Here is a 16,608-nt window from a genome sequence, read left to right as displayed (position 1 = left end):
AAAATGCTAGAAAAGTTGTTTTAAATGTATTTTTAACTACATCCTAAATTCTCTATTGAATTTCTGAAGGCAAGTATTTAAACACATATCCCTTAGTATTGAAGTAATGTAACTACACATAGTAACCTCTCATTTCCATTCGTGAATCGAGTAGAGTCGGAGACCGTGACCAGTGGGGTCCTGTGCACTGCCTGGCATGCAATACAAGGTTCTGGCTAGTCTGCTCCTGATCCTGACTTGTTTGGATAAATAAATAGCCCCATGGCTGAGGTCTGGAGAGAAGCTTGGTAGTCCTATGTGTCCATGAAAGATATCTGTTAGCCTGGACTGTGGAAATCTGCAAAATCGGTGCTGTACCTACAGAGAATTGAGACAGTCTCTAGTTGTGTGACTGGGCCGTCTGGCGGGAAGTTACTGGCACACGCGTGGTAACCATCCTGGGGCTTGTGGAACACTTGCTAACTACCTGACATCACTTCCTTTTTGCGTCACAGAATGTCTGCAGGCAGTCTGGCTGCTTTTCTGATGGTTTATGTCTCTGAGCATAGTTTTATTTTCATCACTGACTCCATTCCTTGTGTGAAGCGCCCAGGGTCCTCCCGATTACCCAGCGTGGCTTTCAGTTCTTCCTCAAGCCCCCTCTTCCTGGCCCCCGCCCAAGACATCAAGAGCACTGAGCTCCCAGGAGCACCAGGCCTCCTGCCGCCTGTGCTGCCTTGGGGAGCAGAGTTTGGGAGCAGCACGCAAACAGTGAACAGTGATTGGTGCCCTTCCCAAAGTAGTACCAGTTAGTTTGCATATAGTGACATATTTTAGTTTCCAAAGCTAATTTCCACCCATTACCAGGTCTCTGTCCTGAGTATACTAGAGCCAGGTCCTTGCGGCTTCCATGGCCTGGTGGGGCGGGAGAGGGCTGCAGAGTTGCCGTTGGAGCAGTGGGTGGTGCACTAGTAGTGGGGTTCTTCCCACCCTCTACCCTGTGTCCAGGACCTGACCACGCTCGCTGATCTAGCCAGGGTCACATACTCTTTGGGTCGCTGATCATTTCCTCAGATGCTTCAGTGCACCCAAAAGTGCGCACAGCACTCTTGAGTCAGAAGGGTCCTGAGCAGGAGGTCACATCCCTCCCCAGCAGCTCCCCTGTTTTCGAGTCTGAGGCCCTGGCAGGACTGAGGAAAGCGCCTGGACCCCCACTGCTTAGACCCTCAGTTCCCAAGGGCACCATCTCTTGGAGGGCCCGGCTGTGACGGCGCGTGCTCCCTTCCTCCCTGCAGACATTCACCACCACCTCTGTTCACGTTCATGGTGTAACATGGGGCTAAAAATGGGAGTCATTTTTGTCAGGAGCACTCAGTGATTTGAGAAAATTATTACGTGATGTTAATCCACAGCGTTGAAGTTGTCCTGGTGAAGAAGAGCAGACTATCCGGGATGGAAATGACTTGGAAGTATGTACTGTCGAGGTCTCCTCTCGTTGGTTTAATCTCTTGTGATGAATTTCCTGGTGATTTTCTTTTTCAGCCCCCAGGAGAAGGTCGAGCTCTGTTTCTGATCTGCTTCACCTCAAGGTTTTAGAGCCTGCAGATTTTCAGGAAACTCTGTACCTTGCCAAGATGAGGAGCCTGAGGAAGCGATTAACTGACCTTTGCCACAATGCATTGAACTCCTTGTTTGTTTTTTCATTAACCTGAGGTGCCATTGAGCACTTCTGACGAGTAAAAACTGAAAATATGCAAATAGATTTGAAGAGCTTGGGACTTCTGAGCTTGACATAAGATTAGTTTTAAAATAGATTCTTTTCTTTTCTTCAAGTATCTTCTCACCGGTATGAAACACCTGGCGATGCTATTGAGGTGATAAGCCCCGCCAGCTCTCCCGCACCGCCCCAGGAGAGGCTGACGGCCTACCAGCCGGAGGTCGTGAAGGCGAGCCAGGCAGAAAGTGGGTCTCCTGTGTCTTCACATGTGCTTCCTGTTGTCTGTCCAGGGCGTGTTCAGAAATAGCTCATTTTGTTAGTTTTGTTTTAGAGTAATCTTCTATGAGTCTAGATGGCAATCTACTCCAGTACTATTGCCTGGAAAATCCCATGGACAGGAGCCTGGCAGGCTAAGTCCATGGGGTCGCAAAGAGTCGGACACGACTGAGCGACTTCACTTCAATGGAATACTATTTTTAAGTCATTGATGACTTTTTAAATATGTTTTAATGATATTGAAAATAGTTGATGTTAATTTTGTTTGCCCACTTGTGCTTTCACATTTTAGTCTATGCTAATCTTCTGATGTCTCTCAGTGAATAAATATTTTTTCTTCAAAATTAAGATATGAATTCCCCTTCCTGTGTTTCTCTGAGCTATGTTTAATCTTTGCTCATGAGTGAAAGGTGGGCCTCCCTGCAGTAAGACGTCTGTCTGTCCCCTGTTAGACGAAGCCCCCAGACAGTACGAAGGACCACTGCATCACTACCGGCCGCAGCAGGAGTCCCCGTCCCCGCAGCAGCCGCCGCCCCCACCCTCACAAGCCGAGGGGGCGGGGCAAGTGCCCCGGACACACCGGCTCATCACACTTGCTGACCACATCTGCGTGAGTTTCTCACTACTCTTACTAGTTAGTGGGGTCTTTGTACACAATCACACAGGGCACGTTTCACATAGAATCACAATAAAGATATCTAGATTTTTTTATGTTACACTTTTTCTTGGCAAGTGCTCAATGGATTTAACCAGTTCCTCTTTTTCTCATTCACAGCAAATTATCACACAAGATTTTGCTAGAAATCAAGTTTCCTCGCAGCCTCCCCAGCAGCCTTCCACTTCTACATTCCAGAGCTCACCGTCTGCCTTGGTGTCTACACCTGTGAGAACGAAAACATCAAACCGCTACAGCCCAGAATCTCAGTCTCAATCTGCTCACCATCAGAGACCAGGCTCAAGAGTCTCTCCAGAAACTCTAGTGGACAAATCCAGGGCCAGGTATGGTCTCCCTTGGCCACACGTAGGTTCCCCAGCAGTGAAACAGTCGTACTCTACCTTCAAGTTAGGGGATTCATTTCTTACCTTAAGGTAAAGTTTCTTTACCTTAATTCCCTGGAAAGTGTAAATGATAGTTTTTCCTTTGTGTATTATTCTTGGAATGTCTACTGTCTGGGCAGTTGGTCCTATATGTTTTTATTATGTGTCCACAAGTTGATTGCTGTCCTCTGTCTGTGGGTTTGCAGACAGTGCTGTGGCATGGATGGTTGGGTGGTAATGTTGGGACACGGCCTGGGTCTTCAGAATCACAGTGTGTTCAGATGTTTAGGAAGCTGGCGTTGAATAATGTGAGGCTGCTCAGTACAGGGCTCTCTCCAGTGTTCTCGCCAGTGCTCTGCACTTGGAAGTTGAAGGTAGTGGACTGCATGTTGGTGCTCATGTTAGTTGATGGAGAGCAAGCAGCACAGATTTGTCAAGTTCATAAAGATGCTGAGAACGAGTCTGGGGTTCAGCAGGTCAAAGACTCTGCAAATATCTGGAGACACATGGCAGGTGGATGGACCAGGGCAGTGGGAAGCGGCAGTTGATTTTGTAGCAGGCCTGGTTCTCCAGCCTGCCTGCCAACCCCTAAGTTAGCAGAGAACATAAAGGAGTAAGAACAGTGTATTTAATAAGATGAATGATACTCCTTTGGGAAAAAACTTTATTGTGGGATTTTTTTGAACATATAGAAGTAGAGAAAGTGTAACATGCCAGCACCCAGTACAGGCCCCATGAGTTTCATTATCCCCACCTCAAACTGGAGTGTTCTGAAGTAAATTGCAAATGACATAAGACATCTCAAGCAGCTGGATGATCTTAAGGACATGATGAAAGCATTCTCTTTTAACAAAAAAGAGCTTCAGTTATCAAAGAAGAACAGAAAGTTATGTCATTCATGATACATTCTTCATACAAAGTGCTATGTAGATTTTGAACAGTTGATAGCCATTTATGAGAAACAAATCATTTTGATTTTTTCACTTGTAATTTCCACATCATTGCACCTTGCTTTTGAATGAGGAATGTTACATTTCTTTCAGATTACCTGGTTTTATAATTTAAAATATTTATATAATCCGTACTGTTATAAAATACCATTAACTGATTTTTCAACTTATGAGCAAAACACAGAGGAGTTGCTCTAGAGTTCTGGAACAATGTAAATGCTGTAAATCATATAAAAATGGCTGAGCAGGCTATATAAAGTAGACAAGCTAAAGATTAAATTCAATAGAGAGAAGATAGTCAAGTCCTTCATCTTTTGTGGTAAGACTGATAGCTACTGTTTCAAGTTTTGATACACCAAGAAAGGTGTATACCATTGGTAAAGTGTGAAAGTCACTCAGTCATGTCCAACTCTTTGCAACCTCACAGACTATATACAGTCCATGGAATTCTCTAGGCCAGAATACTGGAATGTGGGTAGCCTTTCCCTTCTCCAGGGCATCTTCCCAATCCAGGGATTGAACCCAGGTCTCGATCCCACATTGCAGGCGGATTCTTTACCAGCTGAGCCCCAAGGGAAGCCTAAGATTGGTAGTTACCTCTAAATCATCTAAATAATCAAAGAGCTAAAAGAAATGGTAAAAAATGGCCACCTCTAATTGGATGGGGTAGATTGGGAAAAGAAATGACAAACGATACTAACCTATAATGGTATTGAAAGCATAATGTTAAAGGTCACTGATGGCTTTTATTCACTTTTTAAAAAAAAATATTTGGCTGTGCTGGGTTTTAATTGTGGCACTCGGGATCTTTAGTTGTGATAAGTGGGATTTATTAATAGTTCACAGTATTTGAGGTGACTTTTTTCTAATATTCAGTGTCAACTTTTGTTCTCTGAAATGACTGAAGTAACCAGCTAACCAGTGTCTGTGTGTGTGTAGGGTGAGCCAAGGTGAGCCCTGAGAAGACAGTCTCACATTTCATATGTTGCAGCATCAGGCCCGGAAAGTCCCCAGAGAGGAGTCACATCTCTTCGGAGCCCTATGAGCCCATCTCCCCGCCTCAGGCTCCTGTTGTGCATGAGAAGCAGGACAGTGTGCTGCTGCTGGCCCAGCGTGGAGCCGAGCCCGCGGAGCAGAGGTGCGTAGGGGTAGGCCGCATGGCTGTGCGTGCGCGTGCACGCATGTGCATGCTCGCACTTGGTGCCTTCCGTTTTCCTGAAGTCAGTGCACTTTTTTCTCTCTCGATCACATGTCAGGAGAATCACTTTGTTTTCCTAGTGATCAAATGCTAGTAGATTTTACTGAAGAAATTCTAATATTTAAGTAGATGATAGAAAATAATTGTTCATTATTCTCCTTGAAATTAATTCCTTCTGGATCTTTTTTAAAACCTTTTTGTCTGTGTGGACATTGAGAACCTCAAGTGCCCGCCAGGCACCTGGTGTCATGTGCAGTGTGTGGAAGGTTGCAGTGAGCACTGCTTGCTGTTTTCTCACCAGTTTCTAACCCTTACCCCCGCCCTGTGAATTAGTAGATATTTATTCTATTGGGTTTAGACGCTTTTAGTTTGGCCCCTATACAATTCACAGGCACCCAAATAGGTGTTGGTACCTTTCAGTGAAATGAGGAAGAAATCCTGTTTTGGAAAGGGAGTGATGGTAACTTCAGTTATATGTTTACGTGTTTTCCCCTAAGCTTGTGAGTTTTTGAGGACAGAGACGACATCTTAAGTCATTTTTCTGTTACCTTCTTTGTCATGTTCGAGTGATGGACCCAATTAGGTTATCAGCACCTTTCATGTGTTCTCTGTTACCGTCTCTGGCACTAGTTGGCTCCTGGGTAGCCCTGAGCTAGTTGAGGAGACTTGTGTTTTTAAATGTGTTAGCATAGGAAGCCGCAGATGAAATGTGAAAGCCTTTACATGATACTCCGCTCATGCAGGCCTGGAGAGATTCTAACAAATACGCAGTTTTATTTCTGCATTGTCGCTGTGCTGTTAGGTCTAATTGTCTACCGCTTAGGTGTGAGTGCTTGCTATTCTATAGGCAGGTATGCTAGTAGTTACAGTCTTACTGTTACTTCAAAGTAATGTTGCTGGTTAAACGGTCCCCAGATTATGTGGTCACCCTCAGTACACCAGGGTCTGTGCTGCAGAGAAGACAGGAGCATGCCAAGCTGTTTTGAGGGCTCCTGTTACCACCTGTTTGCTCTCTTGGTTCTAGACCGTCTCCACTCCAGGGCTCCTTTTCTGACATCCTCTTGGCCCCAGATATGTCAGTGCTCAGACAGAGAGGGCCTCGGGCCTGGCACTCGTTGGGGGTGGGGGAGTTGGGGGTAGGGATGGGACAGGGAGGGGAGTAGGAGTGTGTGGTGGTAACACATGACTGTTCCCAGCAGGAATGACTCCCGCTCACCAGGCAGCATAAGCTACCTGCCTTCATTCTTTACCAAGCTCGAGAGCACATCCCCCATGGTGAAGTCAAAGAAGCAAGAGATTTTTCGTAAGTTGAACTCCTCTGGTGGAGGTGACTCTGATATGGGTAAGTGGGATTTCTTTCATGAACTCCCATAAAATGTGCATAAATAATGATAGCTCCATGTTGCCTCTCACGTAACCCTTGAGTATGAGGCTCTGGCAGGCCGGTCCAACCACATGTGATATGAACTCCTCCACAGGCCTCCATTGGCTCTGCTTGGGGGCTTTCTGTGAGGGAGCCCCACCCAGCACGTGTGCAGCTACCCATTTTCTCTTCGAACAAGTGTGGGTCTCAGAAGTGTGTGTCTTACATGGGGCTGGATTGGCTCTCCAGTGTTTACCCCCTGGTCTACCCCTCATTTGGGTAGACCATCCAGCTGTCTGCAGACAAGGTCGTGCTCCTGTAGTTGTCTTTCCAATGTGGATGTGCGCAGGCAGCCAGCTCTAAGCATTCCTACCATCCCAGGTGCTGGTCACTAAAAACCTTTCATTCAGTTAGCCTTTCAGTCGGTTCTGAGTACTGTGGTAGGACCCATCCCAATTCATCATCTTAAGAGGGTCTGGGACCACACTGGGTGTTTCCATGACCTGTGTTCAGTTCCAGTGACTTAGTGTTGGTACCAATACCAGCCTCCTGCGACGAGCTGCCCACGGCCCATACCTCTCCCTGCTGTCCTATGTCGATGTGTGTACTTGTTTGCGCCTTTCTCTGCTCTACCAGTCTTTGTGGATTACCTTCAAAGCACACCTCCCACAACTGAGGATGGTGCCGGCCTCAAGGCAGCGGCAGCAGATGGTCTGGGCACCACTGCCTGCTCTAGGCCCTGTTGTCAGCGTGAATGTGTATTATCTCCTGTCACCTTCACAACACTCTCCATGCCACATGTTGGCATCATCTCCACTTTGTAAATGAGGACACTGAGGCTTGGGTTTAGTGACTCTTGAGGTGATGGGGCTGTGGTTCAGACTCATGGATGCCAGCTCCAGAGTCCATGCCTTCAGTAGTTCTGCACGCAACACCCTCACCAGGGCTGCCCATAAATGCCCACAAGGACAGAATTCTGAACAGCTGGGCTGGAACCTTCCTTGCCTACTGTTTTCACACTCACGCCATCAACCAGGTTCACTCGTCCCCTTCTCTTTACATGTATCCAGCGATCCAAGGCTCTGGGGAAGCCCTGCAGAACCCAGGGTTTCTACCATCAGTAAACCCTGCCAACTAGAAACTGCCAGGTGGAGTTATGTTTGGATCTGTGACATGGTGATTAACAAAGATTGAAAGTCCCAGAGGAGAAAGGATGAGCCCAGTGTCACATGTTGTTTGTGTAGTTATCCCAGCTCTTAATTACTAGATTCGAGAAGTCCAAGCCCTCGGCAACCGAGATGGCTTTGCTTCAGCTCAGGGTTCCCACTGAGGACATCAGTGCTTTTACTCTGCAGAAGCCTTCACGCTCTAAACTTAGCGACTCTTTTCTCCCTGCTGTTGTTAACACTAGTGAACAACTTACCCCTTCCAGAAATGCCCTGTTCCCTTGGTTTTCAATACTGCTGTTTCCAGTTTCTTCCTCTGCTTCTTTGGTTGATTTTTGCGTCTCCTCAGAAGCCCGGTCTTGCTCAGCAGGCCTCTGAGATGTTGGTTTGCCTCCAGCACTATAGAACTGCCTTTCCCCACCTCTGAGGAACGATCATGTCCTCTAGTAAGCCTGTCTTACACTCCTGTCGGTCCTGAGCAATGCGGGGATCTGGGAAGGCATTTCACTCAGCTCCCAGATGATTTCTGCTCTGAGGGCCTCAGGAAGTACCTGCTAACCTGAACCCCACAGGGTGTATTTAAGTCCAGTATGTTATTGTTGGTTGAACAACATGAAATTGTCTTCACCTGACCATTTTTGACCAATAAGAACATGATTTTATTATTCAGCCAAATAATGGCTTGTATTTGTATGGCTTGTAATGGCTTGTATCATTTCACAAATAATGGTATGTATTTGTGAAATGAATAAGTCCTGTACTCCAGGTTTCTATGAGAACTACAAGGCCCTCCTTACCCCCTTGTGCTATTTCAGGTTCAGTCGGTTTACTGTTCCCTGATCCATAAGTCAGGTGCCTCCTCCCCACCCCCCTGTCTCCCTGTCCCAGGAGTCAGCATCCAGGCCCCCTCACCCCAATCTGCGTGGACAGGCCTTCTCCCTGGTGCAGGGCCGCTCTTCTCTGGGACACTTGTTTGTCTGGCTACTAACTTACTTCCTGGATTCTTTTTCTTTCAAGTTCTCAACCTTGAGTTGGAAGGCATGATAGAAACACGGTTTCTGTTCCCAAACTTCTTCCATTTTGGGCACAGTGCTTTATAAGTAGTTCCCAGGTTGTCCAAGCTGCTGTCATTCAAATTGAGCAAATGACAGACTGCACAGTTAGCAGAAATGAACAGAACCGACAGGCAGGATCTCTGCCTCACCCTGGCAACTGCAGCAGAGACACATGGTCATGTTCGTTCCTTTCTCGGGGGCATTCTCCCCAGGATCTAATCTCACACCTGGCTCTTGGCAGGGACTCTTCCCTGGAAGCTTGGGTTCCTGTCCTGAGGCCAGCTTTTTCCTATGTGTGTTTCTCTGGCTCTGCAAAAGGTCCTTTCCTTCCTGGGCTGTATTACTCCTGTTCTGATTTCCTTAAAAAAGTAATTATTTCTCTTTACCTTCACTTAATGGGTAGAAAATAAAGTTGATCATGGAAAATAAGGTTAATTTACCGTAGAATTTTTTTGGAGACTTTCTCTTTTTCCATGTACGTGATCATCACATCTCAGTTAATTAACTTGAATGTTTGTTTTAAATACAGCAGCTGCTCAGCCAGGAACTGAGATCTTTAATCTGCCAGCAGTCACCACCTCAGGTAAGATTCAGAAAACTCATACAGTAGCAGTCAGTCCAGCAAATAGGCATTGCGTAATGGCTGCATGCCAGGAACATCATTTAGTCGGGGTGGGGGGGGGGGGACACGGAGGCAGTCACAGTAAAAAGTGAATTGAGGGTCAGTAAGTACTTGTTGTGGAGAAGGCGATGGCACCCCACTCCAGTACCCTTGCCTGGAAAAGCCCACGGATGGAGGAGCCTGGTAGGCTGCAGTCCACGGGGTCGCTAAGAGTCAGACCCGACCGAGCGACTTCACTTTCACTTTCCACTTTCATGCATTGGAGAAGGAAGTGGCAACCCACGCCAGTGTTCTTGCCTGGAGAATCCCAGGGACGGGGGAGCCTGGTGGGCTGCCATCTATGGGGTCGCACAGAGTCGGACACGACTGAAGTGACTTAGCAGCAGCAAGTACTTGTTGAAAACATAAATGAACAGAGAATCAAAACTATAGAGCTAAAATGTAGAGAAGAAAACCGTCAAGCAACTTTCACACCAACAGGTACCTGATTTAACACAGGAAAGCGCATGCTCTCAGGGGATTAGCCGCCTCTGTGGGGCTGTGCTGTCAACACTGCCGGGCCGTGTGTCCTGGGCGGTTCCTGCTCCCGTCCTCCCTCAGAGTCAGGCAGGTGCTGTGCCGTCTCCTGCAGGCTCCGTGAGCTCCAGAGGCCACTCCTTTGCTGACCCTGCCAGTAACCTCGGGCTGGAGGATATCATCCGGAAGGCGCTCATGGGGAGCTTTGACGACAAAGTGGAGGATCACGGGGTGGTCATACCCCAGCCGGTGGCAGTGGGGCCTGGGGGCGCCAGCACCTCAGTGGTGACCAGCGGCGAGACCCGGAGGGAGGAAGGGGACCCATCACCTCACTCAGGTAAGGGGCTCATTTTTGTGCTCTTCCCCATGTCTCCCAAGAAAAAGCCAGTCCATACCTCAGGTTCTGATGGGTCATGAAGAGATTTCATTTATGTGCTCAGTCACCTCAGTGTTTTTTCAACCTCTTCAGACATGTTGTAAGTGACATAAAATTAAGGATGAAAATTTCTACCCAGAATGTCACCCTCCAGTGTATCAGTGTTTTTGTTTTCATCTAGTCCTTACCTGTGTGCATACATTGTAATTGTAATACTGATGCAATTGCATATTCTGCTTTTGAATCAAAGTGACTTGCTATTGTAATAAAAGTGACAGGCCCCATATAAAAGAATTTTAAGCTGCAGAAAAAAGTAAGGGGAAAAAAATCCTTTCAATCACATTGTATAGAAAGCTAATGTTAAAAAGGGTAGCTTATTGGAATGAGGTCATTACACATCCTGTTACAAGCACACAAAAAACGATGACTCTGCTTTATGTTAATATATAACCTTTTTTCTTAATCTGTTGAGAATCTCTCTTATGCCTTAAAAATAAACTGAAGGTCAGCAACATTTCAGGTTTGTTCTCCTGTTACGGTCACACTGTTATGGTCACACAAAAGATTTCACTAAGGATAAGAAAATGATTAAAGAGATGAGTGGTTTTGTTTTTCCCTATATATGTTAACATTAGGACAATATAAATTCACTTCCTGCTCAAAGATGAGGCACTTGTCTTCTAATTTCTGCTCTAACCTTCAAGTTTTATTGATTTAAATGTGTGTGTGTATGTGTGTGTGTGTTTTAAGTTATAATATTGGTGATTTACAGAGTTCTCCTTGTTGTGTAGTCTTTTTATCATGGCATTTTTTGGTGGTGAGGTTTCATACCCTGTTTTTTCAAAAAGGCTGTGTCCTGAGGTCCTTCCTGCTCGAGAAGGTCTTCTTGGCTGCCTTTGTTTAACGGTTTGGCAGGTATTACAATACTAGGTTGGTGCAAAAGTAATTAGTTTTTGTATGGCTGAAATTTGCTGTTCTATATTGGAGTACTTTCTTAAATGTGGTTACGTTGTACATCATTTTAATGCACACTTATGTTTTTTTGCTAATGACTTGTTACTTGCTGTTTATTTTAGACTATGGAAATGGTGTTAGACAAAAAGCAAATTCAAGCGATTTTCTTATTCGAGTTCAAAATGGGTCATAAAGCAGTGGAGACAACTCACAACAATGAATTTGGCCCAGGAACTGCTAATGAATATACAGTATAAGTGGTGGTTCAAGAAGTTTTGCAAAGGAGATGAGAGCCTTCAAGATAAAGAACATCGTGGCCAGCCACCCCAAATTGACAACAACCAAGTGAGAGCCATCATCAAAGCTAATCCTCTCACAAGCACACAAGGAGTTGCCAAAGAACTCAGTGTTGACCATTCTACATCTATTTGAAGCAAATTAGAAAAGTGAAAATGCTGGATAAGTGGGTGCCATAGGAGCTGCAAAAAAATTGTTTTAAAGTGTTGTCTTCTCTTATTCGATACAACAATGAACCATTTCTTGGATTGTGACATGAAAAGTGGGTTTTATATGACAGCCAGTAACAACCAGCTAAGTGGTTGGAAGAAGCAGCTCCAAAAGCACTTCCCAAAGCCAAACTTGCACCCAAAAAAAGGTCCTGGTCACTGATGGTCTGCTGTCCGTCTTATCCACTACAGCTTTGAGTTCCGGTGAAACCATTACATTTGAGAAGTACGCTCAGAAAATCGATGAGATGCACCTGCAACTGCAGCACCTGCAACTGGCAATGGTAAACAGAGCCTGATTCTGCACGAAGCCTGACTGTTCAGCTTCTGAAGCGTTGGTTCTGTGACGTGTGAACTGGGCTATGAAGTTTTGTCTCATCTGCATATTTGCCCGACCTCTCGCCCACTGACTACCACTTCTTCAAGCATCCTGATAACTTTTTGCAGGGAAAAGGCTTCCACAACCAGCAAGATGCAGAAAATGCTTTCCAAGAGTTCATTGAATCACAAAGTACAGATTTTTACGCTACAGAAATAAACTTACTTCTCAATGGCAAAAATGTATTGATTGTAAGGGTTCCTATTTTAATTAATAAAGATCTGTTTGAGCTTAGTTATAATGATTTAAAATTCACGGTCTGAAGCTGCAATTACATTTGCACCAACCTACTATTAAGACACATACTTTTCTCAAAACCTCCTGTAAACATGGTTGTATTTCTTCTGGTGTTCATTGTTGTGTAAGAAGTAAGACTAGATTCCGCCACCACCTCCCCTTTTTTTTAGTGATGACATTTATCTGCCCAAAGAATCCTTTTTTCCTCAACTTCAGTAAGTACCATCAGTGTGTTAGTGTTCTTCAGCCTGTGTCAATTCCCTGATCACCAGAGGGTATGTGTACCTTCCCAGTTTCTGTGTACAGGGGAAAAAATTCTATCACATGTTCCTTAGTTATTTTCTCCCATTTGAGAAAGTTGCCTTTTTGCTGGATAGTCTTTGTACTCTGTTACCTTCTCATTGTTTTAATCATCTTGATCCTTTTTCTGTTGCTTTCACTCTCAAATTTTTCCTTTGCACCAGTGTCTCCTTTTCCTTCATGGCTTGACTTCCTAATAAGCCTTTTCATAAGCCTCATTCATTTTGGTGATCTCTTCTTTGAGCTTCTTTTGTAAATGGCCATCATGTATTGTCAAGTTTTCCCCAGTGTTTGAAGTACACCCAACCCCCATTTTCTGTTGTGTTATATCGTCCTCTTTATCACCAAGGACTTGCATTTCTTCTCTCTCCAGACAGAGTGGTAGAAAATGCTTTTTCTCCCTTTTTTCTGTACCCCAAGGATTGGGGGCAGGGTGAAACCATTCTGCTGGGGCTGCTGACCTGGGCTCTGATCTCTTCTGAGATCCTTTTAATGTTCTGTGTGAGCGCCCAGTTGGGGCTTCCCAGGCCTGCAAACCAACTAAACAGCCTGGAGAAGCAGAAAGGGCTTCCTTGACTTGCCCAGCCCAGCTGATGTCCAACAGCTTGAAGGGGCTTCTCTTGTGCAGATTTTCTCCTTCCTCTCTTCACTCTTCTGTAGATTGATGAGGGCAGAGATAGTGAGGATTTAAGATTTTTGTCAAACAGTTTTCATTTTCTTAGCAGTTTTGTGCTCCAAGGCCAAGAAAGAAATGATGTTTCAGAAATGTTAGTTTCTTGGTTACCTGTTTCTGAGTTTATGGCATGAGGACGGACATTGCCCCTTTGAATTTAGTTGCTGTGAGTGAGTTCTGGCTCTTTCTCGTGTTACCAGGGTCTGGATTCTTCATGCTCCCACCCTGCTTTCTCTTGCAGCAGATGGTCAGCAGCACTGGGGTGCACTTTCAGTTTGTGACTGTGACTACTATGTGTCATTAATGACAATTTATTCCACTTTCAGGAGGAGTTTGTAAACCAAAGCTGCTCGGCAAGGCTAACAGCAGGAAATCGAAATCACCTGTCCCGGGGCAGGGCTACCTGGGAGCGGAGCGGCCCTCATCGGTCTCCTCTGTGCACTCAGAAGGGGACTACCACAGGCAAACGCCGGGCTGGGCCTGGGAGGACAGACCTTCCTCGACAGGTGAGGGGCTGCTGCCAGAGTGCAGGTCTGCATGCAGCTGACGTCAGGGCCTTGGTTAGTGATGCTCCTAAAATCAGATGCTCTGTTAGGAAAATGCTTTCCATTATGGTATGGTTAAAGGGTTCCACTGTTCTTAACAGAAACTGAATTTACACAATCTAAAAAATTTTAAGAATGCAAATTTGATTACCAGCAGAGAAGAAGAGCTGTGAGCACAGCTGCCCTCAGGCCCCTTGCACCTGTGGAGACCCGGCAGTGGCACCTGACGCAGGTGCGTGGCTGGGGCCTGTGGCTTCAGCTCTCCCACACCTTCTGCACAGATGTCCTCGGAGAAAGTTCTTAGGAGCTAATGGGAACTGAAGCCAAACACGGAAGAAAGCTGGCACCCCTCTGTAGGCTGTCTTTACAGACAAAAACAAAACTCTAGGATATTTTTAACGTTTGCCCTTTTATGACTACTTACAAGCTTTGTTTCTCTTTGGCTGCACTGGGTCCTGGTTGTGGTGCTTGGACTCCTCTCATTGCTGCAGTGCAGGGCTTCCTATTGCGGTATAGCAGCTTGTCTAGCTGTTGCCTGCTCTCAGCAGTTGGGCTGCACATACTTGGTTGACCTATGGCATCTTCGCTCCCTGACCAGGGATCAAACCTGAGTCCCCTGCATTGGAAGCAGGTTCTTAAACCACTGGTCCACCAGGCAAGTCCCCATTTTGTAACCTTTTAAAAATTACGAATAACCATGATAATGATGGTGGGCTTCCCCGGTAGCTCAGACTGTGAAGAACCTGCCTACAATGCAGGAAACTCAGGTTTTCCGATCTCTGGGTGGGGAATGTCCCTTGGAGAAGGGAATGGTTACCTACACCAGTATTCTTGCCTGGAGAATACCATGGACAGAGACTGGTGGGCTATAGTCCATGGGGTCACAAAGAGTCGGACATGACTGAGTAATGAACACTTCCACTATAACGGTCATCTTGAAAATGAACAATTTTTTAAAGTAAAACTGGGATAGTTGCTGTGGATTTTAGAGTTTCATCTGTGCTTTTCAGAGGAATTAACTCCACAAATAGAGCAATGAAAAAATCTAGTTAAAGGAGGGCACAATTCAAATTTCTTATTGGTATTATAAAACCTAATTTAAGGTATACTTAATCACTTTATAGTTTTTCCCACCACATGCAGAGTGGGGGCTTACTGGTTTGAAAACTTCCTAGGCCAATGACTCCTTTTTTTTGTCTCTGATGCTGTGGTATGTGCTCTGGTTTTAGCATTTCTTAGATTGTAGGTGGCTTCCTGGAGACAATGACACGGTCTAGGCATTGGCAGGAGGTGTGGTGCTATTGTGAGGCTTGTGTGTGTGTCCCCCTCTGAAGCCTGTCCCTGGGTCTGTCTGCCCCTGACGAGCTGGGCCCTTGTCCCCAAACTTCCTGCTTCCTCCTGTGTTTGAGCCAAAAATCCAGGAGTTCCACTTGGATTCAGCAGCAGCCCAGCCTTGAGTACTCACTGGCTTTGTGGTCCTTCTGGATGGTTGGTTGCTTGGGAACGGCACAGCAGGGAGGTCTGTTCTGCCCTGACCCTGTGCCCCGCTCAGATGTGCTCACCTCTCTCCACAGGCTCGACACAGTTCCCCTACAACCCCCTGACCATGCGGATGCTCAGCAGCACGCCCCCCGCGCCCGTCGCCTGCACTCCCACCTCGGCCAACCCAGCTGCCCCACACCAGCCGAGCAGGATCTGGGAGCGGGAGCCAGCCCCGCTGCTGTCCGCACAGTACGAGACGCTGTCTGACAGCGACGACTGACCTGTGGGCAGGGGTCCCAGGGTGGGGGGGCTCCAGTTTCTGGTGGCTTCCTTTCTAACTGCAGGCCTGATGCCTGCCCGCCTAGGATTTATGCCCAGAGACCTTTCTGGAGAGCCTGGACCATGGACGGTAAAGAGACAATGGAAATTCATTTTGGGGTCAAATGAGGTTTGGAGAACTCTGCCTTGATACAGGCAGTTCTGTGGATTATAGTAATAGTGGAGGGTCGACATGTAGAGTTTTTAAAAAGTGGATAATTCCTGTTCTTACATCTGTTTGTAAAGAAACCATGATGTCTCTAATCACTCTGTAAATAGAGGACCTTTTTTGCAGTGTTCCCCGCGCTGTAGTATCTGGTGTACTTATGTTCAATCAGCACATCAACTTGGGGGTGATTTTTAAGAAATCTCTTGTCTACCCTTTTAACCCTTGCCTTCCAAACAACGTCATACAGCCCAGTTCCATGGTGTTGGCTGTCAGGGGCACTGTACTTTTATCCAATTTTGTCTCCTCCTAAGCTCAGATTCCCGGTGATGTTTAAAATCTTGTGGAGATGTTTAGATTTTTAACAGACGCTGCCATAAAATCTGTACATTAACGTATTAGGGTTTAAGGGAGAAACAATTCTGCCATATTGTAAATTTCCAGGGCAGGCTTTTTTTTTTTAAATTAGAAGCACCGAAAACAGTACTGCATGGATATTGTTCTAGTTCAGTTTCTAACATTTTAAAGGCTTATTTGAGGTGTACGTACCTCCCTGTTACACACACTGGTAATTAACCCACCTTGGGTATTTGCCTGCATTTGATGCAGCAAAGCTTTTGGTTTGGAAATAAATCTGACTGCCCTGTCCACCTGTCCATAGCTATAGTAGATGATTGTGACTGAAGGCTTTGGTGTCTCAGGTTAGCTGATGTGTCACTGGCCGAGCTGGAAGGTGACACCCGGTATGGAGCCTCTCGGCTGTGTGTCTCGGCTCTCCTGGGCTTAGGAGAA

The 16,608-nt window shown here is 46.0% G+C and overlaps 1 protein-coding gene across 26 annotated transcripts in view; it reads left to right on the top strand.

Moving 5' to 3' along the window:
• NCOR1 (nuclear receptor corepressor 1) overlaps window positions 1-15,949 on the top strand; it is a 114,433-nt gene extending 98,484 nt beyond the window's left edge. For 16 of the 26 annotated variants that reach the window (XM_086358650.1, XM_086358659.1, XM_086358645.1 and 13 more), the window contains 9 exons: window positions 1,813-1,941; window positions 2,425-2,582; window positions 2,748-2,971; window positions 4,952-5,098; window positions 6,358-6,500; window positions 9,272-9,325; window positions 9,996-10,217; window positions 13,632-13,811; window positions 15,425-15,949. In XM_086358650.1, the coding sequence (XP_086214776.1) occupies window positions 1,813-1,941; window positions 2,425-2,582; window positions 2,748-2,971; window positions 4,952-5,098; window positions 6,358-6,500; window positions 9,272-9,325; window positions 9,996-10,217; window positions 13,632-13,811; window positions 15,425-15,612 (1,445 nt within the window). In that variant the 3' untranslated portion in view covers window positions 15,613-15,949. Of the gene's footprint in view, window positions 1-1,812; window positions 1,942-2,424; window positions 2,583-2,747; window positions 2,972-4,951; window positions 5,099-6,357; window positions 6,501-9,271; window positions 9,326-9,995; window positions 10,218-11,332; window positions 12,330-13,631; window positions 13,812-15,424 lie in introns of those variants that run through there. The other 10 variants (XM_086358646.1, XM_086358642.1, XM_086358657.1 and 7 more) reach the window with 5 other exon arrangements.
• Window positions 15,950-16,608: the final 659 nt, after the last annotated feature.

Source organism: Bos grunniens, chromosome 19, assembly GCF_055505025.1.
Source record: "Bos grunniens cultivar Pamir isolate PY7600 chromosome 19, Bosgru_T2T1.0, whole genome shotgun sequence".
NCBI lineage: Eukaryota > Metazoa > Chordata > Mammalia > Artiodactyla > Bovidae > Bos > Bos grunniens.
This window is presented reverse-complemented; position numbering and strand designations above follow the sequence as displayed.